The sequence below is a fragment of the Macaca mulatta genome, chromosome 16 (genome assembly GCF_049350105.2).
Source record: "Macaca mulatta isolate MMU2019108-1 chromosome 16, T2T-MMU8v2.0, whole genome shotgun sequence".
Lineage (NCBI taxonomy): Eukaryota > Metazoa > Chordata > Mammalia > Primates > Cercopithecidae > Macaca > Macaca mulatta.
This window is the reverse complement of record NC_133421.1, coordinates 66050300-66073308: the sequence shown is the minus strand read 5'-3', so window position 1 is coordinate 66073308 and position 23009 is coordinate 66050300. Positions and strand designations below refer to the sequence as shown.

General features: G+C 52.9%; 2 protein-coding genes across 3 annotated transcripts; one reads left to right on the top strand and one right to left on the bottom strand.

Annotated features, from left to right (window-relative positions):
* Nucleotides 1-2617: 2617 nt before the first annotated feature.
* HAP1 (huntingtin associated protein 1) lies at nucleotides 2618-11814 on the top strand. Its single transcript, XM_077971047.1, is given in 10 exon segments — nucleotides 2618-3108; nucleotides 4462-4565; nucleotides 4870-4890; nucleotides 4892-5056; nucleotides 5168-5302; nucleotides 5505-5609; nucleotides 5688-5754; nucleotides 8034-8136; nucleotides 8681-8719; nucleotides 9393-11814. Coding segments are annotated over 10 exon segments (1671 nt in total). The 5' UTR covers nucleotides 2618-2627; the 3' UTR covers nucleotides 9844-11814.
* A 6713-nt stretch (nucleotides 11815-18527) lies between these two features.
* On the bottom strand, nucleotides 18528-22552 carry GAST (gastrin). 2 transcript variants are annotated; one of them, XM_077971814.1, is made up of 4 exons: nucleotides 22436-22552; nucleotides 19585-19653; nucleotides 18850-19065; nucleotides 18528-18719 (listed from the first exon to the last, which is right to left on the bottom strand). In XM_077971814.1, the coding sequence occupies exons 3-4, from the start codon at nucleotides 19058-19060 to the stop codon at nucleotides 18616-18618; spliced, it is 315 nt and encodes a 104-aa protein (XP_077827940.1). In that variant the 5' UTR covers nucleotides 19061-19065; nucleotides 19585-19653; nucleotides 22436-22552; the 3' UTR covers nucleotides 18528-18615. The 2 variants fall into 2 exon arrangements, with proteins under 2 accessions (XP_077827940.1, XP_001107333.1); XM_001107333.5 differs by lacking the exon at nucleotides 19585-19653 and having other exon boundaries at nucleotides 22436-22535.
* Between the last annotated feature and the right edge of the window lie 457 nt (nucleotides 22553-23009).

Below are 23009 nucleotides of genomic sequence, written 5' to 3'. Positions count from 1 at the left end.
AGAGAGACAGGCCAGGAAGCTGGGCTGTGGGAGGACCACTCAGCAGAGCCTACGGAGCTGCAGTCTCATGGAAGCCTGGGCTGTGCTGATGCCACCTCCTCATGTTCTTCAACCTCACTGTCACAGCAAACCCTGGGGTTGTGTCTCCTTCAAGCTTTCTGCTGACAAAGAAACCACAGAAAACATGCAGACTTTGGGCTGGGCGCGGTGGCTCACGCCTGTAATCCCAGCATTTTGGGAGACCAAGGTGGGGGCAGATCACCTGAAGTCGGGAGTTTGAGACCAGCCTGACCAACATGGAGAAACCCCGTCTCTACTAAAAATACAAAATTAGCTGGGTGTGGTGGTGCGTGCCTGTAATCCCAGCTACTCGGGAGGCTGAGGCAGGAGAATCGCTTGAACCCGGGAGGTGGAGGATGCGGTGAGTCGAGATTGTGCCATTGCACTCCAGCCCGGGTAACAAGAGTGAAACTCCGTCTCAGAAAAAAAAAAAAAGAAAAGAAAAGAAAACATGCAGACTTTGAACAAGGAGGAGAACGGGTTAGCCTATGAAAGTTCCTCCATTTCCAGAATTATTCTGGGAGATGGGCTGTCTTTTCTGCACCTGCTTTCTCCTCCCTGAGGGAACATTTCCATCAGCATGTAAACATACTGTCCTCTCTCCCATCTTCAAAACACACTCCCCAGCGTTCACATCCTCCTTCAGCTCCTGTGCCCTCTTCCAGCCCTCCTTTCTTGCCGATTTCTTCAATACAGTTTTCTGTACTCCCTCCCTCCCTCCCTCCCTCCTTTCCTTCCTTCCTTCTGACAGGGTCTTGCTCTGTCACCCAGGCTGGAGTGCAGCCTCGAACTGTGCTCAGGTGATCCTCCCACCTCAGCCCCTTAAGTGGTACAGGTATGCACCACCATGCCCAGCAAATTTTTTTTTTTTTTTGAGACAGAGTTTCGCTCTTGTTGCCAGGCTGGAATGCAATGGCGCAATCTCGGCTCACTGCAACCTCTGCCTCCCGGGTTCAAGCGATTCTCCTGCCTCAGCCTCCCAAGTACCTGGGATTACAGGCACCCACCACCATGCTCAGCTAGCTTTTTGTATTTTTAGTAGAGACGGAGTTTCACTATGTTGGCCAGGCTGGTATCGAACTCCTGACCTCAGGCAACCCACCCACCTAGGCTTCCCAAAGTGCTAGGATTACAGGTGTAAGCCACTGTGCCTGGCCCCGCAAGACCGCTCTTGCCAAGGGTCTTGCCATGACCCGGGTTTGCCAAGCCGAGTCTCTATCCTCAGTCTTTCACCAGCAGCACCACCCAACACTGGTGGCCACTCTCCACGTGAAACATTTTCTTTACTTTCTAGGACCCAACTTTCCCGGTTTTCCTCTACTTCACTGCCCCACTCATCCCAGTCTTCTTTTTGATGCCTCCTCCTCCTCTTTCTGCCCTCTGAATCCTAGGGGGGTTAATCCTGGGCGCTCTTATCTGTCTTCTCTCAGCCTCTTGGGGGATCTCACCCAGTCTCAGCCTTAAATGGCCATCAAAGAGCAATGACTCCTACATTTAAATCTCCAGTCCGGTCTCTCCCCTACACTCAGGATTATACATCTAATTGTCTACCCAACATTTCCAGTAGGATACTTTAAAATGTTTTAAATTTTTTTAATTAATTAATTAATTTATTTATTTTGAGGGGGAGTCTTCCTCTGTAGCCCCAGCTGGAGTGCATTGGCACGATCTCGGTTCACTGCAACCTCTACCTCCCAGGTTCAAGCAATTCTCCTGCCTCAGTCTCTTGAGTAGCTGGGACTACAGGCGCACGCCATCATGCCCGGCTAATTTTTGTATTTTTAGTAAAGACAGGGTTTCGCTATGTGGCTAGGCTTGTCTGGAACTCCTGACCTCAGGTGATCCGCCTGCCCCGGCCTCCCAAAGTGCTGGGATTACAGGCGTGAGCCACTGCGCCTGGGTACAGGGAGACTTTTAAGCGGCGTCTCCCAAGGAGAACAGGGGTTCGCCAGGATGGAAGAGGAGGGCAAAGCGAATTAGGGTTGGAGGTGAAGAACTAGTTAATCCAATCAAATGGAAGATGTCGAGTGGCGCGAGCACTGGGGTGTGAGCGCAAGGGTCAGGGTTGCAGAGCCAGGCGGGGCAGCACTTTGGAAGCGCACTGGAGCTTGGAATGTCTCTCCCAGTCAACCGGGAAAGACGCAGCACTGCCCTAATGCGCTGGCCACCCCAGACCGTATGCACAACGTTGGGTTGGCAGCTTCTACACCAGGGAACGCACCCGAAACCCTGGCGCGGGAGTAGGGGAGGGACCGCCCCCAGCCGGGGTCCCGCGAGTCCGGGGGCAGCCGCGGCTTTGGGCAGAACCATTCTCCGGAGATGGAGAGGGGAGAAGAAGTCTTTCGCTCCCATCCCAACTCGGAGCCATCCGGAACCTGCACTCGCCCTTCTTGCCCTCCTTTTCTTACTGTGCTCTGTTCCGTCACCACTAGCTCCTCTCCCGCGCGGCTCTGAGTCCCGCTTGCCACTAGTTGCTTCTCGGCAGCCCCCACCCCTACGCGTGGTCCGGCCCGGCGGCTGGCGCAGGTTATAAAGGTCCCGCCGCTGCAGCTGACAGCGGACTCAAGATGCGCCCCAAGGTGTCCGGGAGGGGTTGTGCTGGGAGCCGGCCGGGACCCGGACTCGGACCCGGACCCGGGGACCCAGCAGCACTCACCTGTGCGCCCTCAGCCAGTCCCGCTCTGGAGCCCTCTGCGCAGCCGCAGGCACGAGGCACTGGACAGAGAGCAGGATCCCGAGCTGCCTCTGGATCCCAAGTCCTCTCGGAAGCCGGCACCGGAGCTCGCCCGGCCTCCGAGGCTGGAGTCAAGGCAGGAGCCCGGCGCCTGTCTGCATTCTCGGCCATCCAAGGGGATGTCCGGTCTGTGCCCAACAATTCGGACGCGCCGTGGGCCCGCTTCGTATTCCAAGGGCCGTTTGGTTCCCGGGCCACTGGCCTGGGGACTGGAAAGGCAGCGGGCATCTGGAAGACACCAGCCGCCTACTTTGGCCGGCGACCCGGGGTGTCCGGCCCTGAGCGCGTCGCCTTTATTCGGGAGCTGGAGGAAGGTAAACCGGGCCCCCGGGGTCCTGGACGGCGTGGGGACTGGGGCACCTCCAGGGAGGAAGTGGCCCCATCGGGTCCAGGCGCCCCGCCCCCTCTGGCATTCAGTGTCACTCGTCCACCACCCCCGCGATGTCACTGCGGCATCTGTCTGGTCACCCCTTCCCCATCTCCTCCTCCGCTTTTGTCCCCTGGTTTGTGCCCGTGAGTCAGGTCCTGGGGCCTGCGCGCTAGTCCACCCGCCTCCACGCGCCTCTTGCTGCAGCAGATCTGCCCCTCCTCAGCGCCCCTCTCCTGGATCTACCGCAGTGCCAGGAGAGGGGCGGGGGGCTGCGGGAAGGCGCTGCCGGCGCTGGCCGACCGGGCTTGCGTGCGATGGAGGGGCGGGTGCGCGGAGGGGGGTGTTCTGCCCACTTTTTGGTTGCGGGTATGGGGGCAAGGTTGCGCTCTTCTCCCCGCCCCTTCTCTCCTTCTATCCTCCTGCGGGTCGGGGGAGATCCCTGGATTGGGCCTAGAGGCTCGAGTGTCCCCTAATCTGGTGAAGTCTTCCTCCTGTCCTCTGCACACGCAACAGGTGCAGGGTAAGTGGCTGCGTCTGTTTGACCCAGGAGACTCCATTGCACTGCCTTCTGGGTAGGGGGTGATGAGCCAGTCTGAGGCTATACTTCCCCTGGCTGTCTCCATTCTCCTAGGCGCCAGGGACCCAGGTGTCTGGAGAGCCCAGTTTCTGAGCCTGGAGGACTGTGACTCACTTACTTCAGGCTCCTCCAGGGGTTTAAAAAAAATAAGCCGGGAGCGTGGTCTCACGCCTGTAATCCCAGCCAGCACTTTGGGAGGAGGAGGGGGGAGGATCATGAGGTCAGGAGTTCGAGACCAACCTGGCCAACATAGTGAAACCCTGTCTCTACTAAAAATACAAAAATAAGCTGGGCGTGGTGGCTGGGGTTATACACACCCGCCACGAGGCAGAAGAGGAACAAGAAAGCGGGCGTGTATAACCCCAGCTACTCGGGAGGCTGAAGCAGGAGAATTGCTTGAATCTGGGAGGCAGAGGTTTCAATGAGCTGAGATCACGCCATTGCACTCCAACCTGGGGGGTAAGAGCGAGACTTTGTCTCATAAAAACAAAACAAAACCCCCAAAACCCAGTCCACTTGGCCCTGGGAGCAGGGAAAGGAGTGTTGAGTGCCGAGGGGTAAGGGAAGGATGTGGGGGGCAGGAGGGGAGCCCATTCTTCTCTCCTGATGACGCTTGTTGGAGAACTGAGTATAGGATGGGAAACAGCTGGTTGCTGGTAGCATCTGCTCCTTTTTGCTGACCTGGCTGGGTCTTTTCTCCCCACCTGCCTCCTCCTGCAGCACTGTGTCCTAACCTACATCCGCCAGTCAAAAAGATTAACCAGGAAGACGTCAAAGTGATGTTATATTTGCTGGAGGAGGTGTGTACTGCCTTCCTGATTCAGGCAGGCCCTTATTCTAATTCTGTCCTGTAGGGGTGGGGGTCTTGTTTATTTCCTGATTGGTAGTCTCTCTGGGGGCCCAGGTAAGGGTCCTTCTTATGGAAGACAGGTCGATGTGGGATGTTCAGGCTGGAAGAGCTCTCAGAGCCAATCTGGTCTGATCTTCTTTTTCCATGAGGGGAAACTGAGTCAGGTTCCACAGTGGGTTAATGGCAGACTCTGGTCTAGTACCCTAGTGAACTAGGGGATGGGGAGGGTTCTCTTAGGGGCCTAGCCTCCCTCTGACCCCTGTGTCCGCCCCCACCAGCTTCTCCCACCTGTCTGGGAGGTCCCAGACACTGGGAGAGCATTACCTATGGGTGATGGTCCTTCTGCAGAGAGATAGGGACCTGAACACTGCAGCTCGCATCGGCCAGTCCCTGGTGAAACAGAACAGTGTTTTGATGGAGGAGAACAGCAAACTGGAAGCCCTGCTTTGCTCAGCCAAGGAGGAGGTAACTGGGTGGGGAGGAGAGGATAGGGGGCCAGTCTACACCCACCTCATGCCAGGACCCTCTCCTGCCCCTACCCACTCCCAGCCCATGGCTCCTCTCTCTTCCTGCCAGATTTTACACCTCAGACACCAGGTGAACTTGCGGGATGACTTCCTCCAGCTCTACTCAGATTCGGATGAGGAGGAAGAGGAGGAGGCAGAGGAAGACCAGCAGCGTGCTCATCCCTGTGATGCCCCCAAGCTGTGAGTTCCTGCCTTTGCACCTGCGAGTCGTTTCTCTGAGCCTCAATTTCCTCATTTGTTAAGAGGGACACAGGTGATGTGCTTGCCGGCAGGGTTGCTGGAACTAGTTGAGAACACCGCTCTTAGCCCTGGTGGGGAGGGCCTGGGTGGGCTGGGAACTGGGAAGCCCCACTCTGCACCCTGACTCCCATTCCTCCCTCCCCTAGGATTTCGCGGAGGCATTGCTGCACCAGCACCACTGCCCACAGCTGGAAGCCTTGCAGGAGCAGCTGAGGCTGCTGGAAGAGGAGAATCATCAGCTGAGAGAAGAGGTGAGAATGGGGGAGGAGGGCATCCTCGCTAGCAGGGGGTGTTGACTTCCCTGTCCCTTCCTCTCTCCCTCCCTCCAGGCCTCTCGACTTGACACCCTTGAGGATGAGGAACAGATGCTCATTCTGGAATGTGTGGAGCAGTTTTGTACGTAATGTTGTCACTCGGGTTGGGGGGCTGTCCCAAGGAGCAGAGAAAAGAACTCAAGATGCAGAGTATGGAGATCCAAGTTCAAGTCCCAGATCTAGCACTCCTAGCTGTGTGAACTTGGACACATTCCTTGACCTCTCTGAACCTTTGTCTTTAGAATGGGGATTAATTGTCTCAGCCCCACTCATCTCCCCAGGGTTTATGAAGATTAAGAGTGTCAACAGCTGAGGAGGTACTTTGTGCAAACTATAAAGAGAAGTTGTGGGTCTCAGGCCAGGCGCGGTGGCTCATGCCTGTAATCCCAACCCTTTGGGAGGCTGAGACAGGCGGATCACTTGAGGTCAGGAGTTTGAGACCAGCCTGGCCAACATGGAGAAACCCTGTCTCTACTAAAAATACAAAAATTAGCCAGACATGGTGGCACAGCCTGTAGTCCCAGCTCCTTGGGAGGCTGAGGTGGAAGAATCGCTTAAACCTGGGAGGCAGAGTTTGCAGTGAGCCTAGATCGTGCCACTGCACTCCAGCCTGGGCGACATAGCAAGACTCTATCTCAAAAAAATAAAGTGATGGGTCTCCTCCAAGCCTGTCTCCTCTTATTTGGGGCAGGGAAGAGGGAGCCATGAGCTGCCAGAGACCAGGCACCCAGGGCTGGGACAGTTCAGAGTCATGCATGAGGCAGCGGCTGTGCCTGGCATTGTCCTAGATGCTGTGTGCTTATGAAGATGAGGAGCAGTGTTTGTGCCTGAGGAGTTCAAGTGAACGCCTCAGCTGGTGAGATGCAGACGCAAAGTGGCAACAGCTAAACTCCTGCTGTTCCCTTTACCCCAGACCTGACCTTCCTTCCTGCTGGGTTCTGCAACTCCCTGAATGGCCCCACTGGTCCCCAGGCTGCTAGAGTAGGAACCAGTCCCCAAACTCTGTTGCTTTTACTGTGGGGAAAAGAAAGAGATCAGCCTGTTACTGTGTCTATATAGAAAGAAGTAGACATAAGAGACTCCATTTTGTTCTGTATTTGAGATGCTGTTAATCTGTGACCCTACCCCCAACCTTGTCCTTGCAAGAGACATGTGCTGTGGTAACTCAAGGTTTAATGGATTTTGGGCGTGTGACTTTGTTCCTAGAAAAGCTAGGTATTGTCCAAGGCTTATCCCCATGTGATAGGATGAAACAATGCTGCTAAAAGGTTTATCTCTAGGCACAGGATTTTCCTTTAAACTTATTCATGTCTCAGAGATCCTTGTTCTTATGTCTTACTGCTGATTTCCTCCCTAAAAACGATCCTATTGTCCTGCCACTCCCTGATCTTTAAGATGGTAAAGATAATTATCTATAAATACTAAGGGAACTCAGAGACCGGGGCGTGGGTCCTCTGTAAGTTGAGCGCCGGTCCCCTGGGCCCCCGCTTTTCTTTCTCTATACTTTGTCTCTGTGTCTTATTTCTTTTCTCAAGTCTCTCGTTCCACCTAACGAGAAACACCCACAGGTGTGGAGGGGCAGGCCACCCTTTCATTTTACCTCCTGGGAATGGCTTAAGTCTTTTTCCCCCTCCCCTCTCTGGCTGCCTCTAGTCCAGGATACCTCTTAACTGGTCACACTGCCTCTACTCGAACTCTACCAGGAACTTCTGCACACAGCCTCAAAGAGTTTTTCTAAAACCAAACCTGGCCAGGTACAGAGGCTCCCACCTGTGGTCCCAGCTACTCAGGAGGCTGAGGTGGGAGGATTGCTTGAGCCCGGGAGTTCTGGGCTGTAGTACACTATGCCGATGGGGTCAGTATGGTCCAGGGAGTGGAGTACCACTAGATTGCCTGAGGAGGGGTAAACTGGCTCAGGTCAGAAACAGAGCAGGTCAAAACTCCCATGCTGATCAGTAATAAGATCGTGCCCATGAATAGCCACTGCACTCCAACCCCAGCCTGGGCAACCTGGCAAGACCTCATTTCTTTCTATCTTTTTTTTTTTTTTGAGATGGAGCGCAGTGGTGCAATCTCGGCTCACTGCATCCCCCACCTCCCGGGTTCAAGCGATTCTCCTGCCTCAGCCTCCTGAGTAGCTGGGACTACTGGTGTGTGCCACCATGCCTGGCAAATTTTCTTTTTCTTTTTTTTTTTTTTTTTTTTGAGACGGAGTCTCACTGTCGCCCAGGCTAGAGTACAATGGCATGATCTCGGCTCACTGCAACCTCTGCCTCCCAGGTTCAAGCGATTATCCTGCCTCAGCCTCCCGAGTAGCTGAGATTACAGGCACTGTGGGGGTCCCCTGGTAACATCTGTTCTCTCCACCATAGGAGACTCTTCCTGGTTTCCAGGAGACCCTGACTGAGGAGCTCAGAACGTCTCTAAGGAGGATGATCTCAGACCCTGTGTATTTTATGGAAAGGTATGTGGCTGGGGACCTACCCTGCCCTGTAGTCCATGGCCTTTCCTGTAGTGGGGAGGGGGTTTGCCCTCATACTCTGACCTTCCACGCTTCCCTATACCCACTGCTTCCCAGATTCAAGCGATTCTCCTGCCTCAGCCTCCCTAGTAGCTGGGATTACAGGCGCCTGCCACTATGCCCAGCTAATTTTTGTATTTTTAGTAGAGATGGGGTTTCACCATGTTGGCCAGGCTGGTCTCGAACTCCTGACCTTGTGATCATCCTGCCTTGGCCTCTCAAAGTGCTAGGATTATAGGCATGAGCCACTGTGCCTGGCCAAGCCCAGCTAATTTTTGTATTTTTAGTAGAGACGGGGTTTCACCATGTTGGCTAGGCTGGTCTTGAACTCCTGGCCTCAGGTGATCTGCCCACCTTGGCCTCCCAAAAGTGCTAGGATTACAGGCGTGAGCCACTGCTCATGGCCACTGCCTAAGCACCACCGAGCCTGAGGAACTGCAGTTTCGGCTTCCATTGTCTCATAATGAAGGTCCTTTTCTCTTTGAAGGAAGTATGAGATGCCCAGAGGGGACACATCCAGCCTAAGGTAAGCCTGCCAGGGGCTCCCCCATCATCTGTCCTCAGCTTTCAGCAGCCAGACAGCCACCTGCCTCTGTTTCTGCCACCCTGCAACCCCGAAGAAGGCCCTGCTGTCTTGGCTGGCTGAGCTGGTACTGTTCTGGGAAGGAGCTGCCCCCCTTTTCCTTCAAATCTTGCCCCCTGGGTGGCTGTTTGATTCAACGCAGCTCTGAGTGGGGACTGACCAGGGGCTGAGAGGTGAACAGGCACTGGCCTAGGAGCTGGGAACCCTGGGACTAAGGCCCAGCGTGGTCCCTTTCCTGACTGTGTGTCCTTGGGCAAGTCATTTGACCTGAGTCTGTCTAGAATGGATTTGTTCCTATGGCAAGTAGCTGTGGGGTGGGCTATGAAGGTTAAATCATGCAGGAGGGAGGCAGAAGGGGGTGTTAGTCCTGCTGGTGTCTTCCGTGCAGGGTCAGGGACATAAAGGAAGGTGGGTCCTATGCAGTGTTGGTGACCATTCTTCCTCTCTCCCACAAGGGGGATGGGCTGGGTGTTTGAAGCCTCGGAGCTGGTACCCAGCTCCCCTCTCCCCTGGCTGGGACAGAACGGGGAGGAACCATCAGGATCTGTGTGCAGACAGGGGTGGGGGTGGGTCTGGGGGGTTGGACTTTCAAAAGATGTCGCTATCTCCCGCCCAGGTATGATTTTTGCAACAGTGAGGATGGAGAGCAGGTGTAGGGGTTTGAGGCTGAGGAAGGGTTGATGCTGGCAGCAGATATTATGCCGGGGGATTTCACGCCTGCAGAGAAGTTGGTGCCCGAGGAGGAGCTGGGGACTGCCGAAAAGGTGCCGGCTGAGGAAGGGGTGATGGAAGAGGCAGAGCTGGTGTCGGAGGAGACTGAGGGCTGGGAGGAGGTGGAACCGGAGCTAGATGAGGCAACGCAGATGAACATGGTGACGTCAGCCCTGGAGGCCAGTGGCTTGGGCCCTTCACACCTGGATATGAAGTATGTCCTCCAGCAGCAGGCCAACTGGCAGGATGCCTATTACAGACGGCAGCTGAGGCGGAAGATGTTCCAGAAAGGTGAGTGCCCCCATGGGGACCTCCCTGCCACCAGCCGGACAAGCTGCAGATCCTCGTGCCGATGAAAAGAGAGGGTGGATAAGCTCCCCGAGTGCTCACCTACCCCAGCCTGGCCCATGCTGATTTGCATGGACTTTGCATATCGTTTGCATAGGCATATCCGATCCCCTTCAGTGGGAACTGTAGAGCCAGTGCTCATTTATGTGGCATTTGCTTAGGATTTCAGATCTCTATCCACTTTTCTCCTGGGGGCTGGGCTGGGGGTCAGGACTGGGATTGTGCCCCCACACTGCGCCTCAGCTTCCTGTCTCCGCCTGCCTGCTTCTCCTGCCCCCTACCCCTGCCTCCTCTGTCCCCCAGGCTCTCCAACCCTGCAGCAGTGGCAGCAGCAGTCAAAATAAGCACGGGGGTGGGATTGTGGAGCTGCCCAGGGGCTGACCCAGGCTGGAGGACAGGCCCAGCTACCGTCCCAGGGCCTGGGAGGAAGAGGGGCCTTCTGGGGCTGCCCAGGCTACGGGGACAAAGGCCTCCACCAGCAAGGGCCACAGTTGGACCAGTCCCCTAGGTGAGTCGGAAGGTGGGCTAGGGCCTCCTGCAGGGTTGGGAGGTGGAACAGGGTCTCCTCTCCCCAGCCAGAGAAACCCCAAAGTCTGGGAGCTGCACCTGCTGAGTGCAGGCTTTGTGAGCCCTGCCTCTTTAAGGAGTCGCGGGACATGAAAGATGACTTCGTGACACTCATACACAGCAGCCATTGCACATGCGTCAGCTCCCATCAGCCTCACTCCCTGTGGCAGGCGATGTGTCCCCATTGGTTAGGTGAGGAGGGTGAGGTTCAGAGAGCTAAGGACACTTGTTCGGGGCCACACGGTGAGGGGTAGATCTGGGCCTGTCCTCTCCACTCCTGTGCTGTAGCACCTTCACTGGCCCATCCCTCCCCTCTAGTACTGTCCTAGGTACTGTCCTAGTTCTGTCCTGGTACCCGCTCCGGCCTGTCCCCATTCTCATGGCCCTTGATCACTGCAGGGTGGAATAGCACTAGCCTCAGCAGGCCTGTCATGTCAGCTTGTGCAGGTTATAAACTGAACCATGACCTTTATGGCACATGCAGGGGACAACCTGCATAATTATCAATGGCGACTTTTTGTGTCTTTGATACAGTTGTCCAGACCCCTGCCTACCGCCCAGGCCAGGCCTATGGTCTTCAATGCCCTGGTTCACATCCACCTGCTTCTCCTTCCAGGCTTTGCTGTTCCCCAGCAGCCTGCAGAGGCCCCACAGACAGCTTGAGGCCCCTCCTTCTGCCTGGCCAAGCCCACACCCCCAGACCCTCCTTCCCATCCTCTGAAATGGGACCCTGTGTCTGTCACCAGCCCACCCTCTGTGTTCATGAACCTGGGCTGGAGTTTGGGGACCTGGGCCTCCACCCTCTTCAGGGACAGGCGGTAGGAACCCCGGCTGTCGCTCTGTAGCTGGTACAAAAGCTGTGGCTGCCAGGCTTGGGTCACATGGCAGCCCAGGGGAGGCCCACTGGCTACCAGACCCAGCCCTGAGTGGGGAATGGCCCAGCTTCCACGGGTAGGGAGTTGTGAGGCCCCTCACCCCTTGATGCCCAGGCTAGCGGTGGCCACCCCAGTTCTTGTTGACTTGAGGGACCTGGCCGTCTTCCCTGTTCTTCATCCTTCTTGGTCCCTACTTACTGTTTGTAACCACAAGTGTCTCTATGTGTGGGTGGGTGAGGGCCCCTCTGCCCAGTGGTGTGTCTCCTCTCCCTCCCTGCCCTCCCTCTTCTGCCAGTGGCCTGGGGGTGTCCAGGCTCCCACCCGTGGCCCAGCCCCTCTCCCCTCCCTGTTGATTCCCCCCTCCCTGCCCCGGCTTCCTCTTCCATGGTCCACCCTCTCCCACACCTTTGTTCCTCAATAGCAGGGGGCTGGGACTCAGGCCTCCTGCGGGTGCCTGCCCCGCTCCACGCGGCGCCTCTCAGCCTCCTATTGCTTGTCAGCCTGTGCGCAAGCGGTGCAGGAAATAAAGGATCTATGCGCTCCTGGCCCAGCCTCCAGCCGTCTCTAGGGAGTGTGTGTGTGCACGTGTATGTGTGTAGGCATGTGCGTGTACACTTGGCAGGGGAAGTTGTGGAGAAGGGGTGGATGCTGATATTGAAGAATGTGCCGAGGACTCATATTAACTATGCCGTTTAATCATAGCAGCAGCTCCTGGAGGGCAGTGGGTGGTAAGTGTCTGTCAGATGGAGAAACTCAGGCCAGAGTAGGTTAAGTGATGCTCTCACCAGCAGATCATGGCTGGTGTGGAGCTGGGATTTGAGCTCATGTTTCCCTGATCCTTTCACCCCAGAGACTCTGACTCAGTGTCCTGGCTGTGAAAGATAGGATGGAAGTGAGTCACCCACTGTCTTAGGGTGAAGTCCCCAGAGCAGATCTGGAACAGGGTTTAGGAACAAGTACAGTCGCCTCGGGCTCTGCATCTGTGGACTCAACCAACCACAGATAGAAAATACTTGGGGGAGGCCGGGTGCAGTGGCTCACGCCTGTATTCCTAGCACTTTGGGAGGCTGAGGTGGGTGGATCACTTGAGGTCAGGAGTTCGAGACCAGCCTGGCCAACATGGTGAAACCGCGTCTCCACTAAAAATACAAAAATTAGCTGGGTGTGGTGGTGCATGCCTGTAATCCCAGCTACTTGGGAGGCTGAGGCAGGAGGATCACTTGAACCCAGGAGGCAGAGGTTGCAGTGAGCAGAGATCATGACACTGCACTCCAGCCTGGGCAACAACAGAGCAAGACTCCATCTCAAAAAACAAACAAGAAAATACCTGGGAGAGGCCAGGCGTGGTGGCTCATTCTGTAATCCCAGCACTTTGGGAGGCTGAGGTGGGCGGATCATTTGAGGAGTTCGAGACCAGCCTGGCCAACATGGTGAAACCCCATCTCTACTAAAAAAAAAAAAAAAAAAAAAAAAAAAAAATTAGCCGGGCAAGTTGGCGGGCCCCTGTAATCCCAGCTACTTGGGAGGTTGAGGTGAGAGGATCACTTGAGCCTGGGAGGTGGAGGTTGCAGTGAGCTGAGGTTGCACCACTGCACTCCAACCTGGGTGACAGAGTAAGACCCTGTCTCAAAAAAAAAAAAGAAAAGAAAATGGCAGACAAACCAGACATGGGGGAAGTTGCCAGCTTTGATAAAGCCAAGTAAAAGGAAACGGAGATGCAGGAGAACACCTTGCGGACCAGAGACCGCTGAGCAGGAGAAGCAGTGAAATTTCCTAAAATCTGGAGGATTCCCTGCCCCTGTTATCTTCAAGCCCCCAGTGGTGATGTGGAAGAAAAGCCACCTGCAAGGTATACACAAGCCACAAGCTGCTCTGTGAACCTGGGCACCTTGCACCAATGCCACTGGCCTGTGGGTCTCTGAGGGGATCCCCAAATGGGACTGCCAAATTATCTGGTTTGTTCCAGGATATTATAGAAAATTATTTATATGAATAATAAAAATAAAACACACTTTGTGCCCCCCCTGCCGAAAGAATATCATTGAGAAGGTTATTGCTGTGGCTAATTGGGTCTCAGTCCTGCTGGGAACTCTGGGGGATAATAGAATATATCTCAGAGTAGGCCACCACACCTGTAATCCCAGCACATTGGGAGGCCAAGGTGGGTGGATCACCTGAGGTCAGGAGTTCGAGACCAGCCTGACCAATATGGAGAAACCCTGTCTCTACTAAAAATACAAAATTAGCTGGATGTGGTGGCACATATCCCTGTAATCCCAGCTACTTGGGAGCCTGAGGCAGGAGAATCGCTTGAACCCAGGAGGCGAAGGTTGTGGTGAGCAGAGATTGCACCATTGCACTCCAGCTTGGGCAACAAGAGTGAAACTCTGTTTCAAGGAAAAAAATATATAAATATATAAATATAAATTTGGCATATATATATATACACACCAGAGTTATCCCACCCTCGGGTGGGGGAGTTAGCGTATTTATCCTCTAACTGTCATCTGACACTGAGAGATGCTTCTGGAGGTATTTAACTGCCCTGCACTTGGTCCTGAAGGAAACTAGAATATGTTACCTCCAAATATGCCACTTTGGCATAAGGACTATTTTGAACTGAAGGAAATTGAGAAGAAGCAGATACAAGAAAAGCTCCCTGCCCTCCTATTTGCATAAAAACAGGACATACATTTTCAATAGTGTCCATCAACCAGGAAGGATAAAAGTTAAATCTCCAGGCTGGGCACAGTGGCTCATGCCTGTAATCCTAAGACTTTGGGAGGCTGAGGTGGGCGGATCTCCTGAGGTCGGGAGTTTGAGACCAGCCTGACTAATATGGAGAAACTGTCTCTACTAAAAATACAAAATTAGCCAGTCGTGGTGGCACACGCCTGTAATTCCAGCTACACGGGAGGCTGAGGCAAGAGAATTGCTTGTACCTGGGAGGTGGAGGTTGCAGTGAGCTGAGATTGCCCCATTGCACTCCAGCCTGGGCAATAAGAGTGAAACCCCATCTCAAAAAAAAAAAAAAAAAAGGTTAAATCTCTGGAGACAACTTTACTTTTTTGGTTTCCATAATTTGGACTTATGTTATTGATACTCAATGAATAAAATGTTGATTTTTGATGCATTACAATACGCTTTTTGATAGTAGTTGCACAATGTTGATCGTTTTATTTACTAAATACTGCAACCTCCAAATTGCCTTTTTTTTTTTTTTTTTTTTTTTTGACAGTCTTGCCCTGTTGCCCAGGCTGGAGTGCAATGGCATGATCTCAGCTCACTGCAACCTCTGCCTCCCGGGCCAAATTGCCAATTTTTACATGGTATTTCTGGCAATGGTGGTGGCTCCTCTCTCTGAATACATAAAATGGTCCATTCAATCCATGGTTTCATATTCCTTTGTTATTCTGTCTACTGCTTTAAAATACATTCAGGCTGGGTGTGGCGGCTCACACCTAGAATCTCAGCACTTTGGGAGGCTGAGGCGGGTGGATCACCTGAGGTCAGGAGGTTGAGACCAGCCTGGCCAACATGGTGAAACCCCATCTCTACTAAAAATTACAAAAATTAGCCTGGCGTGGTGCTGCCCGCCTATAATCCCAGCTACTCGGGAGGCTGAGGCAGGAGAATCGCTTGAACCTGGGAGGTGGAGATTGCAGTGAGCTGAGATGGCACTACTGCACTCCAGCCTGGGTGACAGAGCAAGACTGTCTCAAAAAAATAAAATATATTCAAATAAAATATAAGTTACTTGCAGTGAGTGCACACATACAACAGCGAGGAGGGCCGAGAACATAATTAACCAATACTTTTGTGTTCAGAGAATAGTCTGAAACCGTGGGACTGAAGCTTGCTCCTACGGACTTTCTCAAAGTATCCTTGGTGGACATAAGGTTACCCTCACTCAACGCAACGACACATCTTCTGCTGTGGTGGGAGGATACAGAATGACAATTTCATTTACATAGAATGTTTTCCTTCTATAAATGTCTGGAACAAGTCAGAGACAACTTTAGACCCTTTTCAGCCTGGAGTGGCATCAGCGCAATCTCCATAACAAACTTGACCCACTAGCCTTTATCTACCACTCGTTTTCCATATAGCTGCTTTCCCATTCACAGTTAGCCACCCCTGGAAGTCCAACCTAGGCTGGAGCTTGGGGGTCCAAACCTCAGCCCTCTTCTGGGACACGCAGTAGGAACCCCAGCCCTCGTTCTGCAGCTGGCTCAAGAGCTGTGACTGCCGGGCCTGGGTCACCGGTGGCCCAGGGAGTGGGAGAAGCCAGGGGGAGGCCCATTGGCTACCAGACCCAGCCCTGAGTGGGGACAGGGCTCAGCTCCCATGGGTAGAAATCTGTTTCCCACACACAGCCACCCTTGGAAGTCTAAAAGTTGCTGTCCTTTATCTTGCCTGTGAATGTATTGTTCTTTGTTGAAGATGCTCTGTGAGCCTGAATTCTCCCGTCCGAGTACTAACCAGGAATGACCGTGCTTAGTTTCCGAGATCAGATGAGACTGGGTGCGTTCAGGGTGGTGTGGCCGCAGACACCGTGAGCCTGAATTCTAAGCTACCTCTCTGAGTTATTCATCTCTGGGTACTCCGTGTGTTGAATGTGTGATACACATGTTAATAAACTTGCTTGCTTTTCTCTTGTAATCTGTATTTTATTACAGAGCCCCAGCCATGGACCTAAGATGGGTAGAGAAAACCTTTTCCCTCTTTTTTTTTTTTTTTTTGAGACAGAGTCTTGCTGTCTCCCAGGCTGGAGTGCAGTGGCACCATCTCCGCTCACTGCAAGCTCTACCTCCCGGGTTCACGCCATTCTCCTGCCTCAGCCTCCCGAGTAGCTGGGACTACAGTCGCCCACCACCACGCCCGGCTAATTTTTTTTTGTATTTTTTAGTAGAGACGGGGTTTCACCGTGTTAGCCAGGACGGTCTTGATTTCCTGACCTTGTGATCTGCCCGCCTTGGCCTCCGGAAGTGTTGGGATTACAGGCGTGAGCCACCGGGCCCAGCCCACTTTCCCACTTTCCCTCTCTTACAGCCCTGAGGTAATGCTGTCAACAGGCACAAGAACAATGATGGAATGGGGTGAGACACGAGCAATGCCTGCACCCGCCACTCATGAACAATTATTTACAAGTATTTATTGGATTCCTACTATTCTTGTCATGGAGGATACAGAAGGGAGGGGGACTTGTCACACTCCCAGTTTCCTGTTTCGCCAGAGAGGCAGACAATCAACTGGCAAACAAAACAACTACAGATTGTGAAATGTGCGCTAAAGAAAATATTTTTGCTGTTGTGAGACAAAGCAACGAACGTTAAGAAGCCGTGTTTACTCCTTTTTCCTTGTCGGCAGTTTCACAAAGCCCTTGACTCTGTGACTACAGACGTGCAGCCCTCTGGAAAGATGCTTTGAAGACAGCACAGGAGAGAGCCCAAGGCCCCACACGTCTCTTGGCTGAGTCACTACATTTCTTTTCTTCTTTTCTTTTTTTTCTTTGAGAGAGGGTCTTGCTGTGTCACCCAGGCTGGAGTTCAGTGGCGCGATCTCGGCTCACTGCAACCTCTGCCTCCCAGGTTCAAGCAATTATCCTGCCTTAGCCTCCCGAGTAGCTGGGACTACAGGCACATGTCCGGCTAATTTTTGTATTTTTAGTAGAGACGGAGTTTCACCTTGTTGACCAGGCTGGTCTCGAACACCTGACCTAAAGTGATCCACCTTCCTCGGCCTCACAAACTGCTGGGAATACAGACGTGAGCCACTGTGCCTGGCTTGAGTCTTCACATTTCTTTTTTTTTTTTTTTTTTTTTTTTTTTTTTTTTTTTTTTTTTTGAGACGGAGTCTCGCTCTGTCGCCCAGGCTGGAGTGCAGTGGCCAGATCTCAGCTCACTGCAAGCTCCGCCTCCCGGGTTCCTGCCATTCTCCTGCCTCAGCCTCCCGAGTAGCTGGGACCACAGGCGCCGCCACCTCGCCCGGCTAATTTTTTGTGTTTTTAGTAGAGACGGGGTTTCGCCGTGTTAGCCAGGATGGTCTTGATCTCCTGACCTTGTGATCCGCCCGTCTCGGCCTCCCAAAGTGCTGGGATTACAGGCTTGAGCCACCGCGCCCGGCCGTCTTCACATTTCTTAAAAGAGAAACGATCCTAGTCCCTGGCTTTTCCGACACGTAACATTTCCAAGATGACATCTGACGAGGTTAGTGATGATGCCTCTGTGGTCTAGGACCCAAACCTTGCTGTGATTCTGCTGTCATGTAATTCTGAGCAAGTCTGATGGGATTTTGCATATACAGAACCTCCACCTTCAGCCCCCAGCTGTATATAAGCAGTGGGCTGAAACATCGTGCCAGAGTCTTCTCCTGGGCTGGAGGCCTCAATCTATAGTCCTCTCTAAGACTTCTGAATAAAACTAGCATTCATTCTTTAAAAAGCTTGATTTTTTTCTCTTTTATTTGACCCATGGTAGAGAATAACTGGGTCTATGTGTGAAGGGTGAGGAGCAGAAGGGGTCGGTCTCTCAGTCGGAGGCTCTGAGAAAGAGAGAACATGGCACGTCTGCATAAGCTCGAGAGGAGGAAGAGGAGGAAGCCACGTGGGGCAGAGTGGGAGGAGAACCTCGGGGCTAGCTTTCAGGGCTGTGACAGGGAGTTCAGGTTGTATTCTAAGTGCATTAGGTAACATTGCAAGGTTAAAACCGAGAGTGACACGGTTTATCTTTTAAAAAGCTTACTCTGAGGCCAGGCACAGTGGCTCACGCCTGTAATCCCAGTACTTTGGGAGGCCGAGGCGGGCGGATCACCTGAGGTCAGGAGTTCAAGACCAGCCTGGCCAACATGGTGAAACCCCATCCCCTCTAAAACTACAAAAAAATTAGCCAGGTGTGGTGGCGGGCACCTGTAATCCCAGACACTTGGGAGGCTGAGGCAGGAGAACAGCTTGAACTGGGAAGGCAGAAGTTGCAGTGAGCCGAGATCGTGCCACTGCACTCCAGCCTGGGCGACAAAAGTGAAACTCCGTCTCAAAAAATAAAATAAAATAAAAATTAAAAAAAGTTGACTCTGGCTATGAACCCTACCATCTGTTATCCCGCCCACACCTGTGGATTCTTGTTCGATGTGGGGCTCTGGGGGAGCCAGGGTCCCTGCCCCTAAGAGGCACTCAGCTCTCCTCCCTGCCACAATTTCACCCCCCGATGAGTCCCCCTCCTCTGCCCTACACCACTGACACAGTCCATTGATCCACTGGAAACTAGTTTATTTTTGATTAGTTTTTCAGGGGATAGGGCTGGGATGGAGTGGGAGGTGGCTGGGCTCTGAAGCTTGGTTCTAGGGTTGTTGGTTCTCATCCTCGGCACTGCGGCGGCCAAAGTCCATCCATCCATAGGCTGCTTCTTCTTCCTCCATCCATGGTCCCTGCTTCTTGGATGGGTCTGAGGAGGTGAGAAAGGTGAGAATGGGGGAAGGATGACTGCCTTCCAGGAACCGAAGTCAGGGCCAGTCTGGGGAGACCTTGGCCAAACCTGGCCAAGTGAGGCAAGCAGGGCAGTCACCAGCTCCTACCTGCCACGAGGTGTGGGGGACCCTGGGGTCCCAGCTGCCTTCGGTGGTGAGAGACTAGGCCTTGCTGGTCCAGCCAGGGTAGCTCCAGGTTCCTGTTGGCCCCTGTACCTAAGGGTGCATCTGGCTGCTGGGAGCGGGGCTTCCAAGAAGCTTCAGAGAAGGCAGCCAGAGCCAGTGCAAAGATCAGCACATACACACACAGTTGCTGCATCTCGTCTGCAAAGGGGAGAAGGGACTAGCTTAAGGGTGAGGCTGTCCCCACATAGGCCCAGAGGCAGGGGACTGAGCGATGTGGCTCCAGGCCTCTACCTGCTGATGAGTCTGCAATTTTTTTTTTTTTTTTTGAGACAGAGTTTCCCTCTTGTTGCCCAGGCTGGAGTGCAGTGATGGGATCTCGGCTCACTGTAACCTCTGCCTCCCAGGTTCAAATGATTCTCCTGCCTCAGCCTCCAGAATATCTGGGACCACAGGCATGTGCCACCATGCCTGGCTAATTTTTGTAATTTTTAGTAGAGACGGGGTTTCACCATGTTGGCCAGGCTGGTCTCAAACCTCTGACCTCAGGTGATCCACTTGCCTCAGCCTCCCAAATGCTGGGATTACAGGCGTGAACCACCGCGCCCAGGTGAGTCTGCAATTCCATGTGGAGTTGTGGACTATTTCTTCAGTTCAATTCTCCAGTTTCTGCCGGTTCCACGCCAGCCCCAAAGTCTCGTGTTTTTTCTCTTTACTTACCCTTATTACAGCCACTGCTTCTCCTGGAGAAAGTCAAATCCTAGGGCAATGGTTTTCCTAGGTTCTGTTCTGCAGAATTTGAGGCCATGTTAGTGGCTCTGTAGTTGTTTAAGTCATGTAATTTATTTATTTATTGAGACAGGGTCTCACTCTGTCACCTAGGCTGCAGTGCAGTAGTGCAATCACTGCTCACTGCAGACTATACCTCCTGGGCTCAGGTGATCCTCTCACCTCAGCCTCCAGAAGAGCTGGGACTACAGGCTTGCACCACCGCGTCCAGCTAATTTTTTTGTATTTTTTGTAGAAATGGGGTTTCACCATGTTGCCCAAGCTAGTCTTGAACTGTTGGGCTCAAGCAATCCTCCCACCTCAGCCTCCCAAAGTGCCGCGATTACAGACGTGAGCCACTGTGCTTGGCCCAAGACTTGTTATTTAAAGTGAACTTTTTAGGCCAGGCATGGTAATCCCAGCACTTTGGGAGGCTGAGGAGGACAGATCCCTTGAGCCCACAAGTTTGAGACCAGCCTGGGCAACATACCGAATCCCATCTCTACAAAAAATACAAAAATTAGCCGGGCATGGTGGCATGCACCTGTATTCCCAGCTACTTGGGAGGCTGAGGTGGGAGGATCCCTTGAGCCCTGGAGGTGGAGGTTGCAGTGAGCCGAGATTGCACCACTGTACTCCAGCCTGGGCGACAGAGTGAGACCCTGTCTCAAAAAAACAAAAACAAAAAGTGAAACTTTTAAATAGTAATACCAAAGGAACATAGACATCCAACTGTGTTACAGACCGCATGTTATCACTTTGGAGACTGCAGCACATTCAACGCTTGGCCAGCTCACACTGTTTTTTTGTGCGGCCCTGAGAGGAAAGGTTCTCCAGTCATTTTTGCTTAACTGAGGAATATCCTGTGATTATAATGAAGCAGTTAAGAAAAAATTAAGGCCGGGCGCGGTGGCTCAAGCCTGTAATCCCAGCACTTTGGGAGGCCGAGACGGGCGGATCACGAGGTCGGGAGATCGAGACCATCCTGGCTAACATGGTGAAACCCCGTCTCTACTAAAAAATACAAAAAACTAGCCGGGCGAGGTGGCGGCGCCTGTAGTCCCAGCTACTCGGGAGGCTGAGGCAGGAGAATGGCGTGAACCCGGGAGGCGGAGCTTGCAGTGAGCAGAGATCCGGCCACTGCACTCCAGCCTGGGCGGCAGAGCGAGACTCCGTCTCAAAAAAAAAAAAAAAAAAAAAAAAAAAGAAAAAATTAAGCTGTCACCATTAGCAATTATGTATCAGGGTGAAAGGGTGAATCCAGTTTGGGGAAAAGATATAATACAGAACTAAACTGGAATCTCAAACAAACGTAAAATTCAAATGGTCATCTGTTCCCTGGACTCACGATTTTTGTATTCTTTTAGTCTCATTATTCTGATTGGCTTTATCATAAGAAAATGATAAAAATTTTCTCTTGTCAGAATACATTTGTATTAATAAAGTACTGCTTTTAAGTTTTTCTTTTTTTCTTTTTGTGAGACAGAATCTTGCTCTGTCTCCCAGGCTGGAATGCAGTGGCTGGAGTGATCCTGGCTCACTGCAGCCTCGACTTTTTGGGCTCAAGAGGTCCTCCCACCTCAGCCTCCTGAGTAGCTGGGACTACAAGTGTGCACTACTATGCCCAGCTAATTTATTTGTTTTTATTTTTAGTAGAGATGAGGTCTCACTATGTTGCCCAGGCTGGTCTGGAACTCCTGAGCTCAAGTAATCTGCTTGCCTCAGCCTCCCAAAGTGTTGTGATCACAGGCATGAGCCACGGTGCCTGGCTATTAAGTTTTTCATAATGAGGTTCTCTGTTAGGTTTTCCTTGGAAGAAAAGAATTCTGCTGCTGAAGAAACGTTTGAAAACTCAGTGATCTGGAGCTGTACTGTCAGATGCTAACCACACGTTGGTTGTTCAGTGTTGTAGCCACCAATCACGTGTGGCTCTTTACATTTAAATTAATTAAATTAAAAAATTACAGCCAGGTGCAGTGGCTCACGCCTGTAATCCCAGCACTTTCAGAGGCCGAGGGGGTCGGATCACTTGAGGTCAGGAGTTTGTGACCAGCTTGGCCAACATGGTGAAACTCTGTCTCTACCAAAAATATAAAAAATTAGCCGGGTGTTATGGCAGGCGCCTGTAATCCCAGCTACTCAGGAGGCTGAGGCAGGAGAATTGCTTGAACCTGGGAGGCGGAGGTTGCAGTGAGCTGTGATCACGCCACTGCACTCCAGCTTGGGTGACACAGCAAGACTCTGTATAAAAAACAAACAACAACAACAACAACAAACTTCCTTACACCAACCCCATTTCAAGCACACACGTGGCTAGTGGCTACCATATTGAACAGTGCAGATAAAGAACATTTCCCGCATCATAGGACGTTCTTTTGGATGGCAGTGGTCTAGGAAAGGGCTTGAAGTGGGATCCAGGAGCTGTGGATTCCCATCCCAGCCCTGCCTAAAAATCCCTGTGACTTTGGGCAAGTCACATCTTGCCTCTGGGCCTCAGTTTTCTCACCTAAGAGAGAGGAGAAGAACCCCAGTCCTCCTCACCTCCCAGGGGAGGAGTGTGAAGGGAGAGGTTAAGGGCAGAGCCCCGGCTGGGACAGAGGGCAGGTGGAAGGCAAGGCTGGGAATACAAAGGTAGGTACTGGAGCCAAGACCTAGTTCCATCCTGGGATAAAGAAAGGGTCCCAGCACTGGGGACTCCAAGGGGTGAGCCCCAGACTCTGGCCAGTGGCCTGATACCTTGATGGGGGAGAGGACCTGTCAACCCACTTCCCAGCCTCTCCCCTCTCCTCCTGGGTTTTCTCACCTGCAGAGCTGGGAGGTGTGTGGTGTGGCGGTTGGGCCTGGTGCCTCTCAGGTCTCTGTTCTGCCTGGTGTTCCAGGCCTGCCTTATAAAGCCCTCGAGGTCCCTCCCAACTGTGCCCCCCCACCCCTACCCTGCCATATGAGTCCAGGCGAGAGGAATGGGGTGGGGCACAGGTACAGCCCATCGTCCTGCCCCGCCCTGTCATTTAGTGTCAGTCAGTCATCCAGGATGTGGGGGAAGGATAGGGGAGTTGACCTTCATGGTGAGGGGCTGGAGCGGGGTGGTGGCAGCTCTCCAGCTGTACCTAAGGGGCAGGAACCAAGCTCCCTTGGTCAGGAGCAATGCTCCCCACCTATCCTGGGGGTCAGAGGCCTGGTACTCATCTCTCAAACTACATAGGGACTTTTGTGGGTGGTGGTAGGTGAGGGAGTGAACCCGATGGGCTTAGATTCAGGGAAAGTAGATTTCACCATCCACTGATGTTTGATGAGTGTGTGAATGCGGGGTGATGTATTGATTCCCCGTCCCCTCCACTGGACTCTGCAAATACAATGTGTTACCAGGAGCAATGGAT